The sequence below is a fragment of the Acanthopagrus latus genome, chromosome 11, assembly GCF_904848185.1.
Source record: "Acanthopagrus latus isolate v.2019 chromosome 11, fAcaLat1.1, whole genome shotgun sequence".
Classification (NCBI taxonomy): Eukaryota; Metazoa; Chordata; class Actinopteri; order Spariformes; family Sparidae; genus Acanthopagrus; species Acanthopagrus latus.
The window spans coordinates 17,474,822-17,491,221 of NC_051049.1; the positions used below are offsets into that span (position 1 = coordinate 17,474,822).

The 16,400-nt window shown below is 40.9% G+C and overlaps 1 protein-coding gene across 2 annotated transcripts; it reads right to left on the reverse strand.

The window, feature by feature from the left end:
* Nucleotides 1-262: 262 nt before the first annotated feature.
* LOC119028093 (profilin-2-like) lies at nucleotides 263-9,285 on the reverse strand. 2 transcript variants are annotated; one of them, XM_037113601.1, is made up of 3 exons: nucleotides 8,913-9,277; nucleotides 5,502-5,694; nucleotides 263-2,242 (listed from the first exon to the last, which is right to left on the reverse strand). In XM_037113601.1, the coding sequence occupies exons 1-3, from the start codon at nucleotides 9,039-9,041 to the stop codon at nucleotides 2,145-2,147; spliced, it is 420 nt and encodes a 139-aa protein (XP_036969496.1). In that variant the 5' UTR covers nucleotides 9,042-9,277; the 3' UTR covers nucleotides 263-2,144. The 2 variants fall into 2 exon arrangements, with proteins under 2 accessions (XP_036969496.1, XP_036969497.1); XM_037113602.1 differs by lacking the exon at nucleotides 263-2,242 and adding an exon at nucleotides 2,274-2,658 and having other exon boundaries at nucleotides 8,913-9,285.
* Between the last annotated feature and the right edge of the window lie 7,115 nt (nucleotides 9,286-16,400).

Sequence of the window (16,400 nt, forward strand, 5' to 3'; positions counted from 1 at the left end):
GTAATTTTTGAAGAAGAAACTAAAACTCACAATTTTGATATTTACAGAATTGTATTTTATTTCCCAATAAGTGAATAAACAAGCTGTTCTCACAGGAAAATAAGGGCCCATAACACTGATAGCCCAGCAACAATTATGTCAGATGGGCTCAACCTAAACTCTGACTGAAGAAAGTGTATTCCCTATAATGGTGAAATACTCCTTACCATGAGGCAGTGTTCAGTGTGAAGAAAAAAAAAAAAAAAAAGACATGGAACATTTATCTGGTTGGAATAAATTTATTTGATCTGTCTGTAAACAAGGTGATAAATCAATTTATGGCATTTCTTGGTTTTTATGCATATGAAATCAGATGCATCAAAGAGACTGTATCCCAGATGTAAGAAAATAAAGTGGTGAGGAAAAAGGAAATTAACATAAATCGGCAAACAGGACTTGAAACAGGTTTTTTTTTTCCTTCATGAGTACACATATCCCACAAGGCCTAAACAGTGGAGCTGAAGCTAAAAGAAAAAAAAAAAAAGTGCCAATGAAATGACTTCTTGGTGGACAGTGGGTAAAATCCATCTTACAACAGCAACAGATCTCTCTATATTATGGCACAGGATACACAGGTTCTGTAGTTACATTTCAACAAGACAACCATAAGCGTCTTTGTTCCAACCAATCCCATCTCCCATTGAGTGTCATTTCTACTTTGAAAGTGTTTTTTTTTTCTCAGTTGGACGTTACAGTTAGCAGTACTGAGCGCGGACAGACCGTGTGATACCCCAGAGCTCAGCTGACTTTAGAGTAGAAGGCAATTTATTCCACAGTTTTGTAGTTGTCAACACAGCATGGGTTTGTACAAATGCAGTCGTTTTCTACACACACAAAAAAAATTTAATGAGAATTTCCTTCAGATACTCCTACCCTTACCTCCCCCGAAGCTTATTTTTTTGTTTTTTTTTTAACTGTAGTAAGTATTACTGTCTGGTTAGTGTTTCCTTCATCAGAAAAAAAGTTAGCAGTCATCCATCACATGATTTAGAGCAATTGTATAAACACCCGAGCTTTGACTACACTTGGTCCTATAAAAGAAAAAAAAATTTCAAACTGGACACATTCCAGGTGGTTATATGCTGGGATTTCTACTGTCCAAAAATGGCAGCCTTTGAAAAAACAAAATAAAAAAAAATATATTACAGGAGCTGGCAAACAAAAAACAGTATTAAGTGCCTGAGCCATTGTTACTGTGGAATGTCCATGGGTTTTTCATGTAGTCAGGGAGGTTGTGATGACGGGAGGAGAGGCTACCAGCATCTGGACAACACCAACGCTTGCAAATCCAGCTCATGATCATTAACTGAGCTGATCTGAGCATCCCACGCCCACACACACACGCTATCCCCCTTTGTGTATAAAATGTAGTCAGGACAGAACAGTGAATCTGAAAAGAGAGGGGGTTAGGGGACTGGTTGGGAGATGTGCAGTGTTTGATGAAGAGGAGAGTCTCCTGTGAGGTTTGTGTTGTCACCTGCTTTGAGCAAACAGGAAGGGGAAACGGGAAAAGGGGAGGAACTGAAAACTTTGGCAGGAGGGAGCGTGGTGGGGGGATAGTGGTGGGTGTAAAAGGGGAAACGACAGTGGACCAAGATATGCAAACAGTCTGTCCTCCCGGACATGATTTGGGAAATAGAAGAGGAAGACATGACGAGCTTTGTTACCGCTCAAGTGCTCCAAAGGCATCGGCTGCTCAGGGAGGGAGTGTGTATGATCGGGATTAGGTAATGGGCACCATGACAGAAAGAAATGAAAAAATATCTACTTCAAATTGACGCTATAGCCTTCACTGTGCAGGTGTTTGGCCAGAATATATTTTTTGCTGGTCTTAGTACAGATTTGTCATGACATCCTTTTAGCAACATGCTCATCTTTGCTATGGATCAACTTATAGTGCTTAAGGGGGGGGGGGGACACAGCGCAAGTGTGTTGAGGGAAGAGGACGGGTTGGGGTAGATGACAACAAAATATGGGATAACAAATGGGGAGGAAAAGGGGAGAAAAAGAAAAAAAACAAAGTAACTACAGACTAGGACTGGAAGTAGTGTGAAATGCAACAGGGTGGCAAGGGTGAGCTGCTAGGTGGCTGGGTACAGGCTGCTTTAGTATCCGGACTTCCTCAGGTATTCAGCCATCTGAAATGCTTTCTTGTTGAGCTGCCCTCCATGGACACCTTCCTTCCCCATGACAAAAACCAATGCTGGAGTACACAAAGGAAAAAAGCAACAAAATAAATTAAATGAACAGACATGGTGATAGCAGGGCTGGAAAATAAAACACTTTTTGCCACCTTGCTAAATGTGGGGCTACATCATTGAGAACAGAGCTTGGGCCCTGCATTTGTTAGAAATGCTCCTGAAACGTTGTTTAAATGGGACTGTTAGGGCGGGAAACATGAGCTCGATGGTAATTTGTTTTATTTTTTTGGTCTGTTTTTTCAAGTTTTGTGTTTTTTGTTTTCCTTTTCGTTTGTTTTTCTCTCCCTCAACTACGCCACATAAGCTACGTCAAAATTAAACTAAAACCCTGAATCCCTCAAGTATTTTGCCATCGAGTATGCCTTCTTATTCAATCCGCCTCCATGGACCCCTTCTTTGCCCATTACCAAGACCAAGACTGAAAAAAAAGAGACAGAGAAGGAACATTTAGAGAAGGTGCAGAGATCACACAAGTGAAAAGAGATGAGTACAGAGCCCAAAGCGGCAGGCAGACGAGACAGCTACAGAGGACGACAATGGCACAAAAAGCACAGCGGCGCTTTGGTCTGGAGGCTTTACTGAGCCTAACCATTCATTTTCTTATCAGTGCTGCTGGTGGTGAAACAAGACGTCACAATTGGGAAGACAGAGTGCGAGAAGAGCAGGTGAATACATGTAAAGGACGCATGCAAAGCAGTTTGTCTGGATACTTGTGAGGACCATCCTGGCAGAGGCTCACAGCTGTAGCTTCTGTTTACTCCATTTAAATATCTAGGTTGATTCTCCATGACTGTTGATAAAAGAAGCCAATTTCCCACATAAGTGAGCTCTCATTGCAAGCATCACTACTGGACTGGGGCTAAACCAAGTCACTGCTGACTGGGTTTCCTTTTTTAAAAATATTTTAGTGTTATTGTTCTTAACAGATATTGTTTCTGTCCGCCCAGGGACTACTAGATTATAGCCAACTTTGGTGCAGCAAAGAAGCTGTGTCCCTGTCAAATTAGCAAATATTTAAAGTTTGACAAGATCACACCCCAAGACTTTTAAAAAACATCCCTGATACGGACTTGCTATTGACTGAAACTGACAACAAGCAATCATACCTGAGGAGCACTGCTGAATGAATGCACTCTTTCCCTTTAGTAAATTAAAAAACAAAAACACCAAAGCTGGGCAATTTATCAAATGGGTTAGTTAAAAGTGAAAACATTAATATCAGCTTACAAGAAAAATGAAAGCCTCTAAATAATTGATCAAATCCACATTGATCATGAGAAAAACTCTTCTGAAAGCACAAAAAGCAATGACCTAAATAAAATCACCATATTTCTATACTGATGTATTAGTCTGCTGCATCTTTGCAATAAACCCCAGCTCTCATTTGCACCATGAATGGGAACAGGGCACAAAACTGGCATCAGCCAACTGCTGGTAAATGTAATACCAGCCCAAGAAAGCACGTGTGATCTACAGGTTGCTGTTAAGGTTCAACTATTTGCCTGTTTAAAAAAAAAAAAAGTACATTTTTTGCACCATGAATGTTCCATAAACTTAAGCTTCTGAATCAGATCAGCTTCTTTGTGCATTTGAGTAAACAAGCAACCAGACATTGTTTGGATTTGGTGCAGAGCTACATAAGAAGTATAGCGTGGTGTTCATCTCCAAGTCTGCTCTAGACTACTGGAGTTTACTGCACTCCACTTAGAGAGCCAAGTCTTTATCATTTCATCTGTTATCAATTCACACCATGCCAGCAGCAAAGAATAGAAAAGTGAAACTTCTACTGAATACTAACAACCATAACTAATGCAGCACACATGCAGATACAGGAACATGCTTGTGGTACCTCTCCTCAATACATGTGAAAGACCTGACGTGCCTGAGTAAGTATTTCGACTAGAACACAGTGGAAGCATGTGAGCAGGGGGGGCAAATTCATACTTTTGAGGGTAGGAGGTGTGTTAACCAGGAAGGAGGAAGATGCATGCAGTTCAGGAAGTTTTCAGTAAATCCTGGCCCAAAGAGAGAGCCAAGTCTGTGCAGAATACAAACCAGGTACAGTCTCAGCTGCAAGTTTTTGTGGCGTCTGGGACAAGTGGGGAGGACAGGAAATCGGGGCCCATACAGGCAACATGAAGGCTGGCACAACTCTCAGGCAAGTCCCTTAAAAGGACTTAAACTGGTACCAATTTGTGAGATACAAATGTCTACCATTGTTAATTTAAAAGCTGACAGCAAAGTGTTATTTAGAGCTACTTGTAAGGATCTGTAGTATATGATGTTTAAATTCTCAGGATTACACAACATTAATGAGTCAAATCTACATTTCATACAAATACAGAATAGCTATCCATTTACACATTTGCATGAAGCACGTCATTTAACAATCATCAGCCTTCAAACAGATCTGTGAGTGAGTTGTGACCTCTTTGGTTAAGTGTTTAATCTACGCAGAGGACAAATCAAGTGCCAGATTTGTTGCGGTTGTGTTAGAAAGCATCTAGCTTGAAGAAGTTACAGCCAACTGCTATATCGTCAATAAGACTTATTAAGTATACTGGAATGTACATCAATGCAGACTATTAGGTTTTAATGCTATATTGTTTTCTCAGAAAATATAACGCAATTATATTCTTTAAGATTTAGCATATATCTCATTTTATGTTAATGTGCAAATCTGAATTTTGAATAAATCAGGAAACAGGACAAGTTTAATTTGAACAGAATTCTATCAGAAGGAACAAGGAACCATAAAATCTGTCTAGAAAACAGATAAACAAGATCAATAGCAAAGACTGGAAAGTGCACAAAATTTAATACATTTTAGGCTTGTGACTTCTTTAGCTGTAAGATGGCTAATATTTCTTAGCAATGCTAACTACACTAGACTATATCAAATTTAACTTCAATATACCTGTTACCAACAAAACCACAGGGCATGGGGGACAGTCACAATTTAAGGATATTCCTCTTTACCCTAACCCAATGAACAAACTATAGATTACATTTAGCTTAGGTGCACTTGTTCCCCAACATTATCATATGACATTCAATGGTAACATCCTACAATTTACACACGTAACATCTGTGTTTGTTTCATATATTGAGGAAAGGTGCATTCAAGATAAATCTCCACATGCACAGACAACACAGAAGTTATAAATGTTACTAACTAATGACTAACTTTATTAAAGCAGGCTACGGGATCACTGCGGCACTACTAAAAGGTATGCCATCAACACTGAACATGGGGCTTACCTTTGCCAGCTCTGCCTACAGTAATGTTGTATGTTGGCTCTCCTCCTTGACTTTTTGTCCGGATGTCCATTGTCCAGTCACCGTCAATAAGGAGGCTGTCTCTGATTACGGAGCACTTTTTACTGCCTAAGGTCAGCCCATTCGTGAAGAATCCTTCGCGGTCCTTTCCTGTTAACACATCGATTTCTTCAGGCTAAAAGAGGGGACAAAATAAGTAAGTTAGAAATGTGTACATCTCTGCCAGTCTTAAGCTAAATGCCCAACACTGCGGAGAGACTCTCGAGTATGTTCTGTTTTCCTTTGAGATTTGTGGGAGTTTTTGAATGCTCTTATTGAACACAATTCTCATCTATTGCTCCACAGTGTGGGCGCTGTGAAGCCTTCTGAGACTGATTAAGGGCCACACAAACTATTTAATTTATCTGCCTCTCCTCCTCTTAATATTCCCTTTTCCTCTCCAAGCCATACATTACAGTGCTCCTAAAGTACGGAAAACTGGAGCAGAAACTATTCATCTAATCCAAATGTTTTGAATATTTGATTATCTGATTCCAGCTTCTTACATGAGACTACTTTCTGGTTTCTTTACTCCTCTGTGCCAGGAAACTGAATATATTTGGGTTGTGGACGACTAAAGGCATTTGAGAATGTTGTCTTGGGCTTTGGGAAACACAAATCAACATTTTCAGAATTCTGACAATTTATAAACTAAATGACTTATTTAAACGGATAAAGAATTAATGGATTAACAATAACAGTATTTCTAATATTGTTCATTTAGGATGCATCTTTAATTTGACAGAGTTTGAAATTGTGAAATATTTAGTTAAAACATATGGATATGGTTTTGCTGTTTTTTAACACTGACAATTAAAATTAGCAGCTTTTAGTTTGTCACCCATTGCATTAAAGATTGCTTAAAAATTTCACTAAGTCAGTGGTGTGGCATTTTGCCATAACTGTGTACAACGCTTCACATTAGTGCAGGAGTTGAATGTGAAAAGTTTAAATATGCTACATTACAGACCTGGAAACAAATCTAAATGACCAACAAAAAAACACCAACACCTCACTTCCATTATCACACAAAAAAAATTACCAAAGGATAAGCACATTTTAGTTGGACAGAATATTTGCATGTGAATCACAGCAAAGGACTTCTTCTGTAACTGGCCTAGATGTTATGTACGGATATAATTCAGCAAAGAAGTGGGTTGCACTGTTTATGATTATCATTTATGATCTTACATTACTGGGTAATACCCAATTCAGTTCCTTAGTAGTGTGAATTATAATTTCCATTAATTCAGACTTCTCAAATGCATCATTATTTAACGTCTTAAAGATGACCATCTGTCACTAAATCTAAAAAACATGAGCCTGCAATGATAATGATCTAACTACAAGTCTTGCCAATAGAGAAAAGCCATTGTTTGTAGTGTTTGACAAAGGATTTGTTGCAAATTTTGAAACTCTACAAAACTCCTCGGGACAGAAGATGGTACTCAAGTATTGAGAAAGGATGTCCAGATGGAAAAAAGTGCACGGTCTGTTTAAAGACACAGCTGACTCCATTATACTATCACCAGCAAGTCCTGAAATCTCAGAGGCCCACTACAGCTGACAGAAACATTACGCTGAGATCTGCTTTATAAAATCCTGACCCTAGTGCAAATATTCCAGTTTGTGAATACTGCTGCTTACATGTACAAAATGTGTATTTCACCGCACTTTCGTAAATAAATCGTGTTCATTAAACTTGGGTTAGTCTTGGTACCAGTTGCAGAACAAAAGGCGTCGCCCCTGAACTCCAGAAATGCACAGTCATGGCACACATGAAACCCTTCAAGGAAGGGGGGGGGGACAAAAAAAAAAACGGGAAACTCAAAGGATTTCCATTGGCGCACACAGCGTTAGCATGGCGGCTAGCTACATGTTGGGGCCCGGTTAGCTTTTTTAATTAAACATCCACGTCTTTTTCCTCAAGGGGACTTTCTGATTCCCGCATGTAACTTGCACCACTGTTTCACACATTCTGGCTTAGTTACTCCGCACTCGTCCAGATGAGTTTGTATAGCAAATGTACATCCACGGGTGCGGGGGGAGAAACGGACCGGTGAACCATTAGCCTTTAGCTTCACATCGGCCTTTGCACACGCACAAGAAAACACGAGTTTCAATTTCAGACCACTTGTGTCCTCCGCAGATAACATTAACCTGGCCCGGCCGGACACTCCCAAGTCACAGCGGCACAGGCGTTCATACTTCACTAGTCTGGAGCATGGCTCATCCTTTCATGGCTAATAGGCTCTTCAACACGACGATCCGCCCGTTACTTTCGCTCTAGAGCTCACTGTGCGTTATCCTGCACACAAATATTTAAATGACTGACTAATAATTTATTTAACAGACAAAATGGAGGCTCAAGGCAGCAGCCGAAGCGATTGTTTAAGTCAGGTTATATTCACATGAATACTGCAATCTGCTGAGGTCTACGTGCGCATATTTGAAAACGTAAAAAATTCGCGGGGAACACATTTAACCGCTGCTACAAACGTAAACCGAGACCAAACGTCTCGATTAGCCCCCGTGAACAAAATGAATAAGAAACTGGGAGTGTATCCGCCATCTTGGAAAATAAGGGGCGGTAGCGCAGTGTGATTCACAGAAGCCGAGTAGGAAAAAACGAGAGGGACCAGCGCCGGGCGAGCACGCCAAGAACGCATGTGAACACCGCCAACTCTGCGCTATTAGCGTTAGCTCGTAATGATTTTCCAATGGGGATGACCGGCCTTATTTGAGCTAGCCTTGAGCTATAGTTTACCAAATCATCGATACCGTTACACCGCTGGTAGACGATGCTGTCCGCCAAAAGAAACGGCATGTTTTAGTGAACATAACTGACAAAATCTCGGGGGAATTTATTGTACTGCAAACTGATTTACAATAAAATCCAGAAACTGGCTATGCTTTTGTCAGACTCGCTTATCTTTATCTGACCGGTTCAACAAGCAAACACGGCTAGTGGAAGCTAGCTTACTTGCTAGCGTTGCTAAGCTAGCTCTTTTAGCTCGAGTTAGCGGCACCGTTAAGTCATTGGCGTCAGTTCCCTCTGGCTGCTTTGGCACATACTTCCACATGGAAAATTATGTGGAAATTGAATCCATGTGCTAAGTTAAATCTACTGTAGATAGATAAAACTTAACGGACTGCTGGTATATTAAATAAAAAGCAACGGTGCATACGTGCCAATGCATCTTGTGTGTGACCACCGGATACCATGTGTACCACACACTGCTCGCCTTACCCTCATTCAACAAGGCCTGGCTATGCAGTGAAAAGCACCGGTGAGCAAAATGTGCATTTTCCTCCTTTGTAACCCTCGATGCTGACACGCAATTCCATACTCACCGTTATGGCGGCGAAGGTACCGCCGGCATGGGATGCCCAGACGTATTTGGCGTCCGTGTAACCAACAATGGCCGAGTCCTGGCAGCTGCCATCAGCCATCAGGTTGTCCACGTAGCTGTTCCAGGACATGTTTGTGGAATTAGTTCTAAGATGAAAAAAGACGAAGGGTCAAGTTGAGTCACAAACGTCTCTCGAGCGACGAAGAAACTGCGAGGAAGCTGTTTTTATCAGTGGTTTAACGGGCCTCCAGCAAGCAGAACCCCCCGGCTCCGTCACGTCCCGGCTTTCTTCTGGTCTAGGCAATGAAGAGAAGCCGCTGGAATCGGACAGGCGCTTGGGTGTAGTCCTCGCTAAATCACTCCGCCTGGGTCGTTGTTCGCCCGGCTACCTCATTGCATAATATACTGCGGAGCGGATGAATACATCGTGGCAACAAGCAAGACAGCCTATTTTCTCAGCTACATCAGAGATTTGTGTCAACATGCCATTCTTGTTATTTTGTGGAAGATTAAACCAGGCAGAATGGAAAACATAATCATTTGCACAGCTTCAGATGTGCAAAGCAGAATGTTAATCACTTCTGTAAATGTTTGAGACTTATATTGCACCAGTTTGCTTTACAAATATTCATTATAAGGGATGTAAAATTGTTTTTTTAACACACAATTCACATTGTTTACTAATAGTAATCACTGAATTCCCATTAGCTACTACTTCCTCTTTTGCTGAGCATTAAATCACTGTTGTTTCACAATACTGAATGTTGGTGACATAATACAGTTATAGCCCATCTTTGGTTTCAGATTAATATGACATTATCCTGCTTTACTGGGGAAGTGGATGCATGCAAATTATTAATGCTAAATCTTTTTTTTTCTTCTCCTTTTCAATATGCCAGGATTCATTAGAGTCACTCATCATGCACTGAGACACAGGGAAACACCCTCTAAAGGCCACTAAATCACTACAGGGTAAAAACAGAGTGACAGCTACACACTCACGATGCTAATGAGCCACTCTGGAGCTCCAATGCACGTGGCTGAGACATCTTTGGATGACGGGAGATACCCGGCTTACACTTAAGATGGGATAAATCAGTATGTTCCTAAACAGGTCTAATGTGTGAGCATCTATTAGGCTGCATTCCTTGTCATTATGTCCGAGAGAGAAGCTGCACTTCCATATATGTGCGTATGTTTACATTTTCAGCATAGCTTACACTCCAGAATGACTGAGGAGCACTGATGTGGTCCGGTTGGTTCTTTTTTTCTCTCTCTCTCCTTGCTACCATTTTAGTCCAGGATACATCATAATGTAAAATCCTTGTGTATACATTACCAGGGGGGATTCATGTGAAGTTTACGTTTTTCCAAATGCAGTACTTTATTGTTATTGCTTTTGTTGTTGTTGTTGCTGTTCCTCTTTTTAGCTCACATAAAGCTTGAACAAAGCAAGAAAGATACATACCAGCTGATGAATGCTGGTGGATCTAACCTGTGACTTCTCTTGTACGGGGCTGCGTCAAAATATCGGGCTACCATGAGCTCTATGTGTCTGTGTTTGTGTTTTCTCCATGGAAACCATTAAGAGGGTCACCGCATGACTTTTTATGATCTCGCTATCCTTTCTCCCTCTTCCACACTCATCAGTGTGAACTAACTATAAAATGAGCAGAACCCAAAGCAGAATGTATAATCTGCAGTTGGGCAAACGAAAGAGAACACTAGTATGTTCAGCAGTTCATCGCAAGTGTCTGAAAAGCTGCATTACATGATTTCCATCCTGTTATTGGGAAGTTTGTTATCCAACTCAAGTCTTTTTCAGCAAGTGAAGTGTACTTTATATTGTTGCAAAAGTTCCCACATTAACCTGTCTGTTCAGCAGGAGTACAAACGCATCAATATCTTCTGTCACTACATAATCAACTGCAGCTGAAGTATGCACAGAGAGCATTCATCTCTGACTTTTCCCCCCGCTCTGATTAAAATGACTCGATGAGATGACGTGCCTGAAAAACAGACATATTCAAAGCGTCCCAGATGGACAATGTTGTGGCAGGTTAGGTGCTGGAAAAGTGAACTCCAATCAATCTGCAGATTTTGGGAACAAACAAAATCTACAACACCAGCAGGAAGAGACTCCTTTGCGCTCAGAGACTAGTGCTCAAAGAAAAAAAACGGACGACAGATGCAAGTGAAATTCCTTAACTTCACAGAGCTCGGTTTATATTGCACAGATTGTGTGCCACATACACAGCTTCCTTCATCTGAGTCTGAATCATGTGACCGTTTCATCTTTATCTAGAACCTTCCAGTGAACTCTTCCTACTCGTCCCTCCCTGTGGAAGAACAAGCGCAATAGAAGTTATTAATTGACCAGGCACAAGGAAGTTAGCGGGTCAGAAACACTTGTCCATCAGCCAGCCACACCCATCTCCCGTGCTCTCATTGGATGCCGTCAGTTTCCATGGCCACCTCTGTTTTGCACTTCTGCTCTGTCAAAATAGTACCACTCGCAGCCAAACCACTCAGGCTGCACATGAGTCATGGAGATAGAGAAAAGAGCCAACTTGTTTGCTTTAGAAAAAAAGGCTTGGTTTAAACGGGGACATTAGCATATTGTTTTATCGTCGCAGCAGCTGGATGACACAGAGATTGACGCAGCAAGTGGCAGACACCTGGTTTTCCTGCTCAGCTATCTCAGCTTTTGTTCCAAGTTTGACAGTATGATTTAAAGGTGCTGTGAGCAGATACAAACAATGTTAAAGAGAACAGGTCAGTGTGGTGCACATTCTTAACACCTGTCAGCTAGGCATATGGATGCATAAACCATGTGGCTGCAACCGATTTACAGCCTGAAGTGCATGTTGACTTGAGACACATTATCCTTCTTTTTTTGGCCCTCGCTTTAAGAACAGATATTCATAATGAAGAAGACAGCCTAAAGACTGCTAGGAAGTTTTTTTTTTTTTTTTTTTAAAAAAAGCAGCAGTAACACCAAATACCTAGCTAGCTGCTGACAGCCAGTATTGTGTGCCTTTATTGCCTGTGACCCCATAAAACTTGTGATCCCCTGTCACAAGCTGCTGCAGAGTCGTAAACACGACCCCGACATGTTTAACCGATAAGCCAAATTGGAAGCCACAAGTTAGGAGACTTAAAAAATGTTATTTAGCATTTAATTTAATGATAAACTCTTATTTTAAAAACAGGTCACAAATATATTCTCCTCTCAAAAGGCCAAATGATTATTTGAAACAACTGGGGAAAGTAGCTCGTAGGAAACGTCCCACAACCAGGAGGAAATAATGCCTTTGTTGTTGATTTGGTCTGATTTGGTCTGATTGAGGCACTGACACTTAAAAATACACAAACACAAATATCTCAATTTTAGTAAAAAAAAAAGAAAAAAAAAGATGTTTGTGGAATTCATTGATTTCTTATCAGCAGTGTCTGCTTAAGGGACGTTTTTGAGGTCTTTGTCATACATTTTGAATTTTTCATCTATTTCCTTCTTAGAGGCAGAGTGTCACATTTCCGTACGGCCATAAAAAACCCTCATCTTTGGTCTGATTGCAACACAGGTGTTGATCAACTCTCCTAACACATGTTAATCAATAAGTAAATACTAAAATGAGAGCAAGAATAAGCTTTTTTTCCTTAGGTGATCAATATTACAAGCAACCAGAAGGAGAGAGGTCAAAGGTCGGTGCCACAGCTGCCTGACACGGTGTGGAGTAAACCCTGAAGTTATCAGTCCTGAGTGTAACTACGACTCTGCAGGAGGCTCAGCTTTGTCTCCTATAGTCTGAACATGATCCGCCATTCTTCACCTCAATTGGACAAAATCATTTATTCATGACCCTCGTTCACTTTTTGTCTTGCGTAGCAGTAGAAAAACTATTTTTAGCTCACATAGATGAACACTCCCAAAGTCGATATCCTTTGGTGTATTTCTAATAAGACGTATCATTAAATAAATAATGATTCCACTCCGTGATGCGTCTGTCAAATGTTTTGTTTTTGTTCTTCATGCATATTTTTCTGATTCTTTTTCCTGTACTGTTGCATCTCGAGCTGTTGCAACAAGTGAATTTCCCCGTTGTGATGGATGAATAAAGCCAATCTTAATCTTGATCTTAATCTTTATCTTAATCTGTCATGTAATTTTCCTCACAGGGTGGCAGCGCTTCATCAGCATGAGCGTGAGCGTCCTGTAACAAATCTCAACGTAACGAACGTGATTTAAAAGTAACCAAGTCCTCCATTGTCTTTCCTTCCAAGAGCGGCTCGGGTGCAGTGCATTAAATATTGAGCAGCTGCAGGTAGGGAAGATGGAGCATTGGAGCTGCTCTGGTCCTAGAAAATGTCTCCTCTCTGCTCACCAGGTCCGGGGCCTGTCACACACAAAGGAAATCAATAGTAGGCAAGGAGAAGGGGGCAACAGAGGATGCATCGCACACGTCCTGACCATTTGAGAAATACAGTGGAAAACATAAGCTTTGACAGATGAGCTGTCAGAAGTGGTTCCATGTGATGAGTGTCCCTTCAAGAATGTGTACAAAGGACATTCGCTCAACAGGGTCTGGAGCAGAGCTGCAAAAACACCATTATTATTCAATAACATATCTCATGTAACTTGGGATAAAACATGTGACATTCAGCTGCCTTGGTCCAGTAACCTTTCCCCCCTGAGAGAGGTCAACGTGGGATGTCAAAGGTGGTCCATCTGCAGGGCCAGCTGAGTCAGTCTGCATGTGTTAGACTCAGCAGGACATACAATGAGGCAGTCTTTTCAGAGGCCTGCAATGTCCCCCCCCCCACCCCACCCCCCCATCTGTGGAATGGATCAACACCACCATTGATCATGACTGCAACGCGTGGATGTCACACACTCATGCAAATTAACTAAAAAAAAAAAAAAAGCACATGCACACATGTGCTCATGTAAAATGTGGATATGCGTTTGCACACGGTGTTAAGCAACCGCAAACAAACAATGTGAGGTTATGTAAACCTGTAACATGCTGAGGGCAGTGGGTTAGTATGGATTTGAATAGCGATGATGCGGCCAGACTGCCTCGCCTAGAAGGAAGACAGCCTTAAGAAAGACCTGTTTTTAATGCACTTGAGTGGAATTAGTGATTGCTTTTATTTTGCGTCACTGCATGCCGCCTTCCAAACTTAACAAGACTGATTCCATCCCATCAGTGCGTATCACGCGCAGCAGACGCAGCAAGACTGAAACAAACAGAGGGGGAGGCTCGAATGGGGAGAAAAGGCGTGTTTGTGTCTCATATCTGCAGACACCCTGCAGCTCTCTGCCTGGAGCTTCATATTCACTAAGTATTTTTTCTATGCTGGAGATGATTTGACTGCCCAAAATGTCAATATTTGACATCCTGGTAATGAGACTTACCCAATCAACTATGTTTTGGAGTGTCTCAGACAAATCCTACTGATTGTACCTTTAAGACTAACAGTCTTTGCATGACATCAATGTGACGTGAGGTTCAGCTAGCTTTGCTTTTTTTTTTTTTTTTTTCTGGAGTCAAGAAGTTGAATCAGTACCTCTGCTTTTACTGGAGTAAAGAAATTGTGTACGTTCGCAACCTCTGAACAATTTTAAGAAACTTGAATAACGCCTGTTACAAGGTCCTTGACATAAAGCGTTACTGCACCTTTAATAAATCTCAGAAATAAATCCATCAAAATGTGCATAAGAAATGCTTCCTGAATGGCTCAGCTGCTTTGGTATGAAAACCCTGCCGGCCTTACCGTTTCCTGTTTCTCCTTTTGGTTTGTAAACCTCCTTTTCTCTCGCTCGCTCCATAAAAATGCTTGAGGAATGTGGACGCCCACATTTTGTTTTTCTTAAAGAAGGTCAGTAACAGTAAAATGACAAGAGAATCCCACCAGTTCCATCTGTTTATGCCCTTGAATTCTCAAGAGCACTTCAAGGAGCACCTAACATTAGGCATGTTATTAATAGTTTAAACAGGAACACACTATCAAATGTTTAGTCTTTTATGAAGGTTAGAGTTGCTGTTTTGCAGTGCAACAAGTCAGTGTACATCCAGTCCTCCTAACCCTGGTAGTGTGGTCTGATAATGTACAGGCGGGATATAAAGCCCCACTGTTCTGCACAGATGAATAGTCATGATTCATAGAGGAGGATGAACTGAGTCTCACTCTGGACGGGCATCTTCATGGTCGGATCAGTTTCACTGATCCGACCATGTAAAGTCTCTCTAAACTTTTTGCTGCTCTGTGATTCTTGCTATCACGCTTTCAACTCTTATTAACTGAGATAAATTAAAACTCTTTTAGTCGTCTTAGCCAGTTTAGGTCACAAAGAGGGAAGTGAGCCATAAGTGGTTTTAAATAATTAAGGACGGATGGTCTGGCCTGAAGTGTGAAATGAGGTCCCCTTTAAATCCACCTTATGATGATGATTGTGTTTTCCACATCGTTACACCAAAGCAAAGCGAAAGCACATTCATCCTTTCGTCCAGCGTGGCTTTCCCTGATTTGTACAGACTCATGCCAGCAGAATTACTGTAATGTAAACACACTGTTTAACCTTGTAATGCACCGTGACACGCATGCGGTCATTTCAAATCTGTCGGCGAACATTTTCTGCTCCGATGACTCTCATGCCCACCGCCTGCGTCCTCTAACATTTATTCAGAATTCAGACCACATCACTTCTGTCGACCACAGGACTGTTTGCAGGAGAGATTTACTGTTCCCGGTGCTCAACAAAAGTGAAATGAGCCTTTGTTTGTCAGATAAATGTTATTTTGTAGATGTAGATATTTGTTAAATAAAAGTACACATGAAAAAAAAGTTTTTATTACCAGTCAGCATTTTATTGTTTTTCATTATTATTATTAGATTCTATTTCATCTACAATTTTTAAATATGTACTAAAGTACTAAGTGTTCGACTGCACATAAAAACTTCACCCAGGTCACATCTGAGGTCACTGTGAAGTCGGAACTTAAAATAAAAAACGATTACAGTTATTTTACATTCATGTCTCTGAATATCTACAATTATTATACAATTTATATTAATTAATATTACAGCAGCCATTTTCCTCTGACATCTCCATCAGGGTGGTAAGTTCAAATATGGAATATTTTTACTCCCGGTTGTAAGTCCTGCAGACATAAGAAATCTGGGAAATTATCATTTCACCACTTCCTGATTGATCAGCAACTGAAAACACAATGTGCAGCAAAAATCTGGAGGGACATCATCCAATTTTCGAGGTAAAACAGTGTTATTGATAATCAAATTTTCAACATTCATCATCTTTTCCTAAGTTTCCTAAGCATCATGGCACATGATTTTTCATGTTGTTAAGACGAGATCCTGCAGTTAATACTGCAGTGTCTTTCGGTGGGTGGGTGGTAAGGACTGACTTGAATTGACACAACCTGTGACTTGACTTGTGACTCCGACTTGGGACATGCTAAAGACA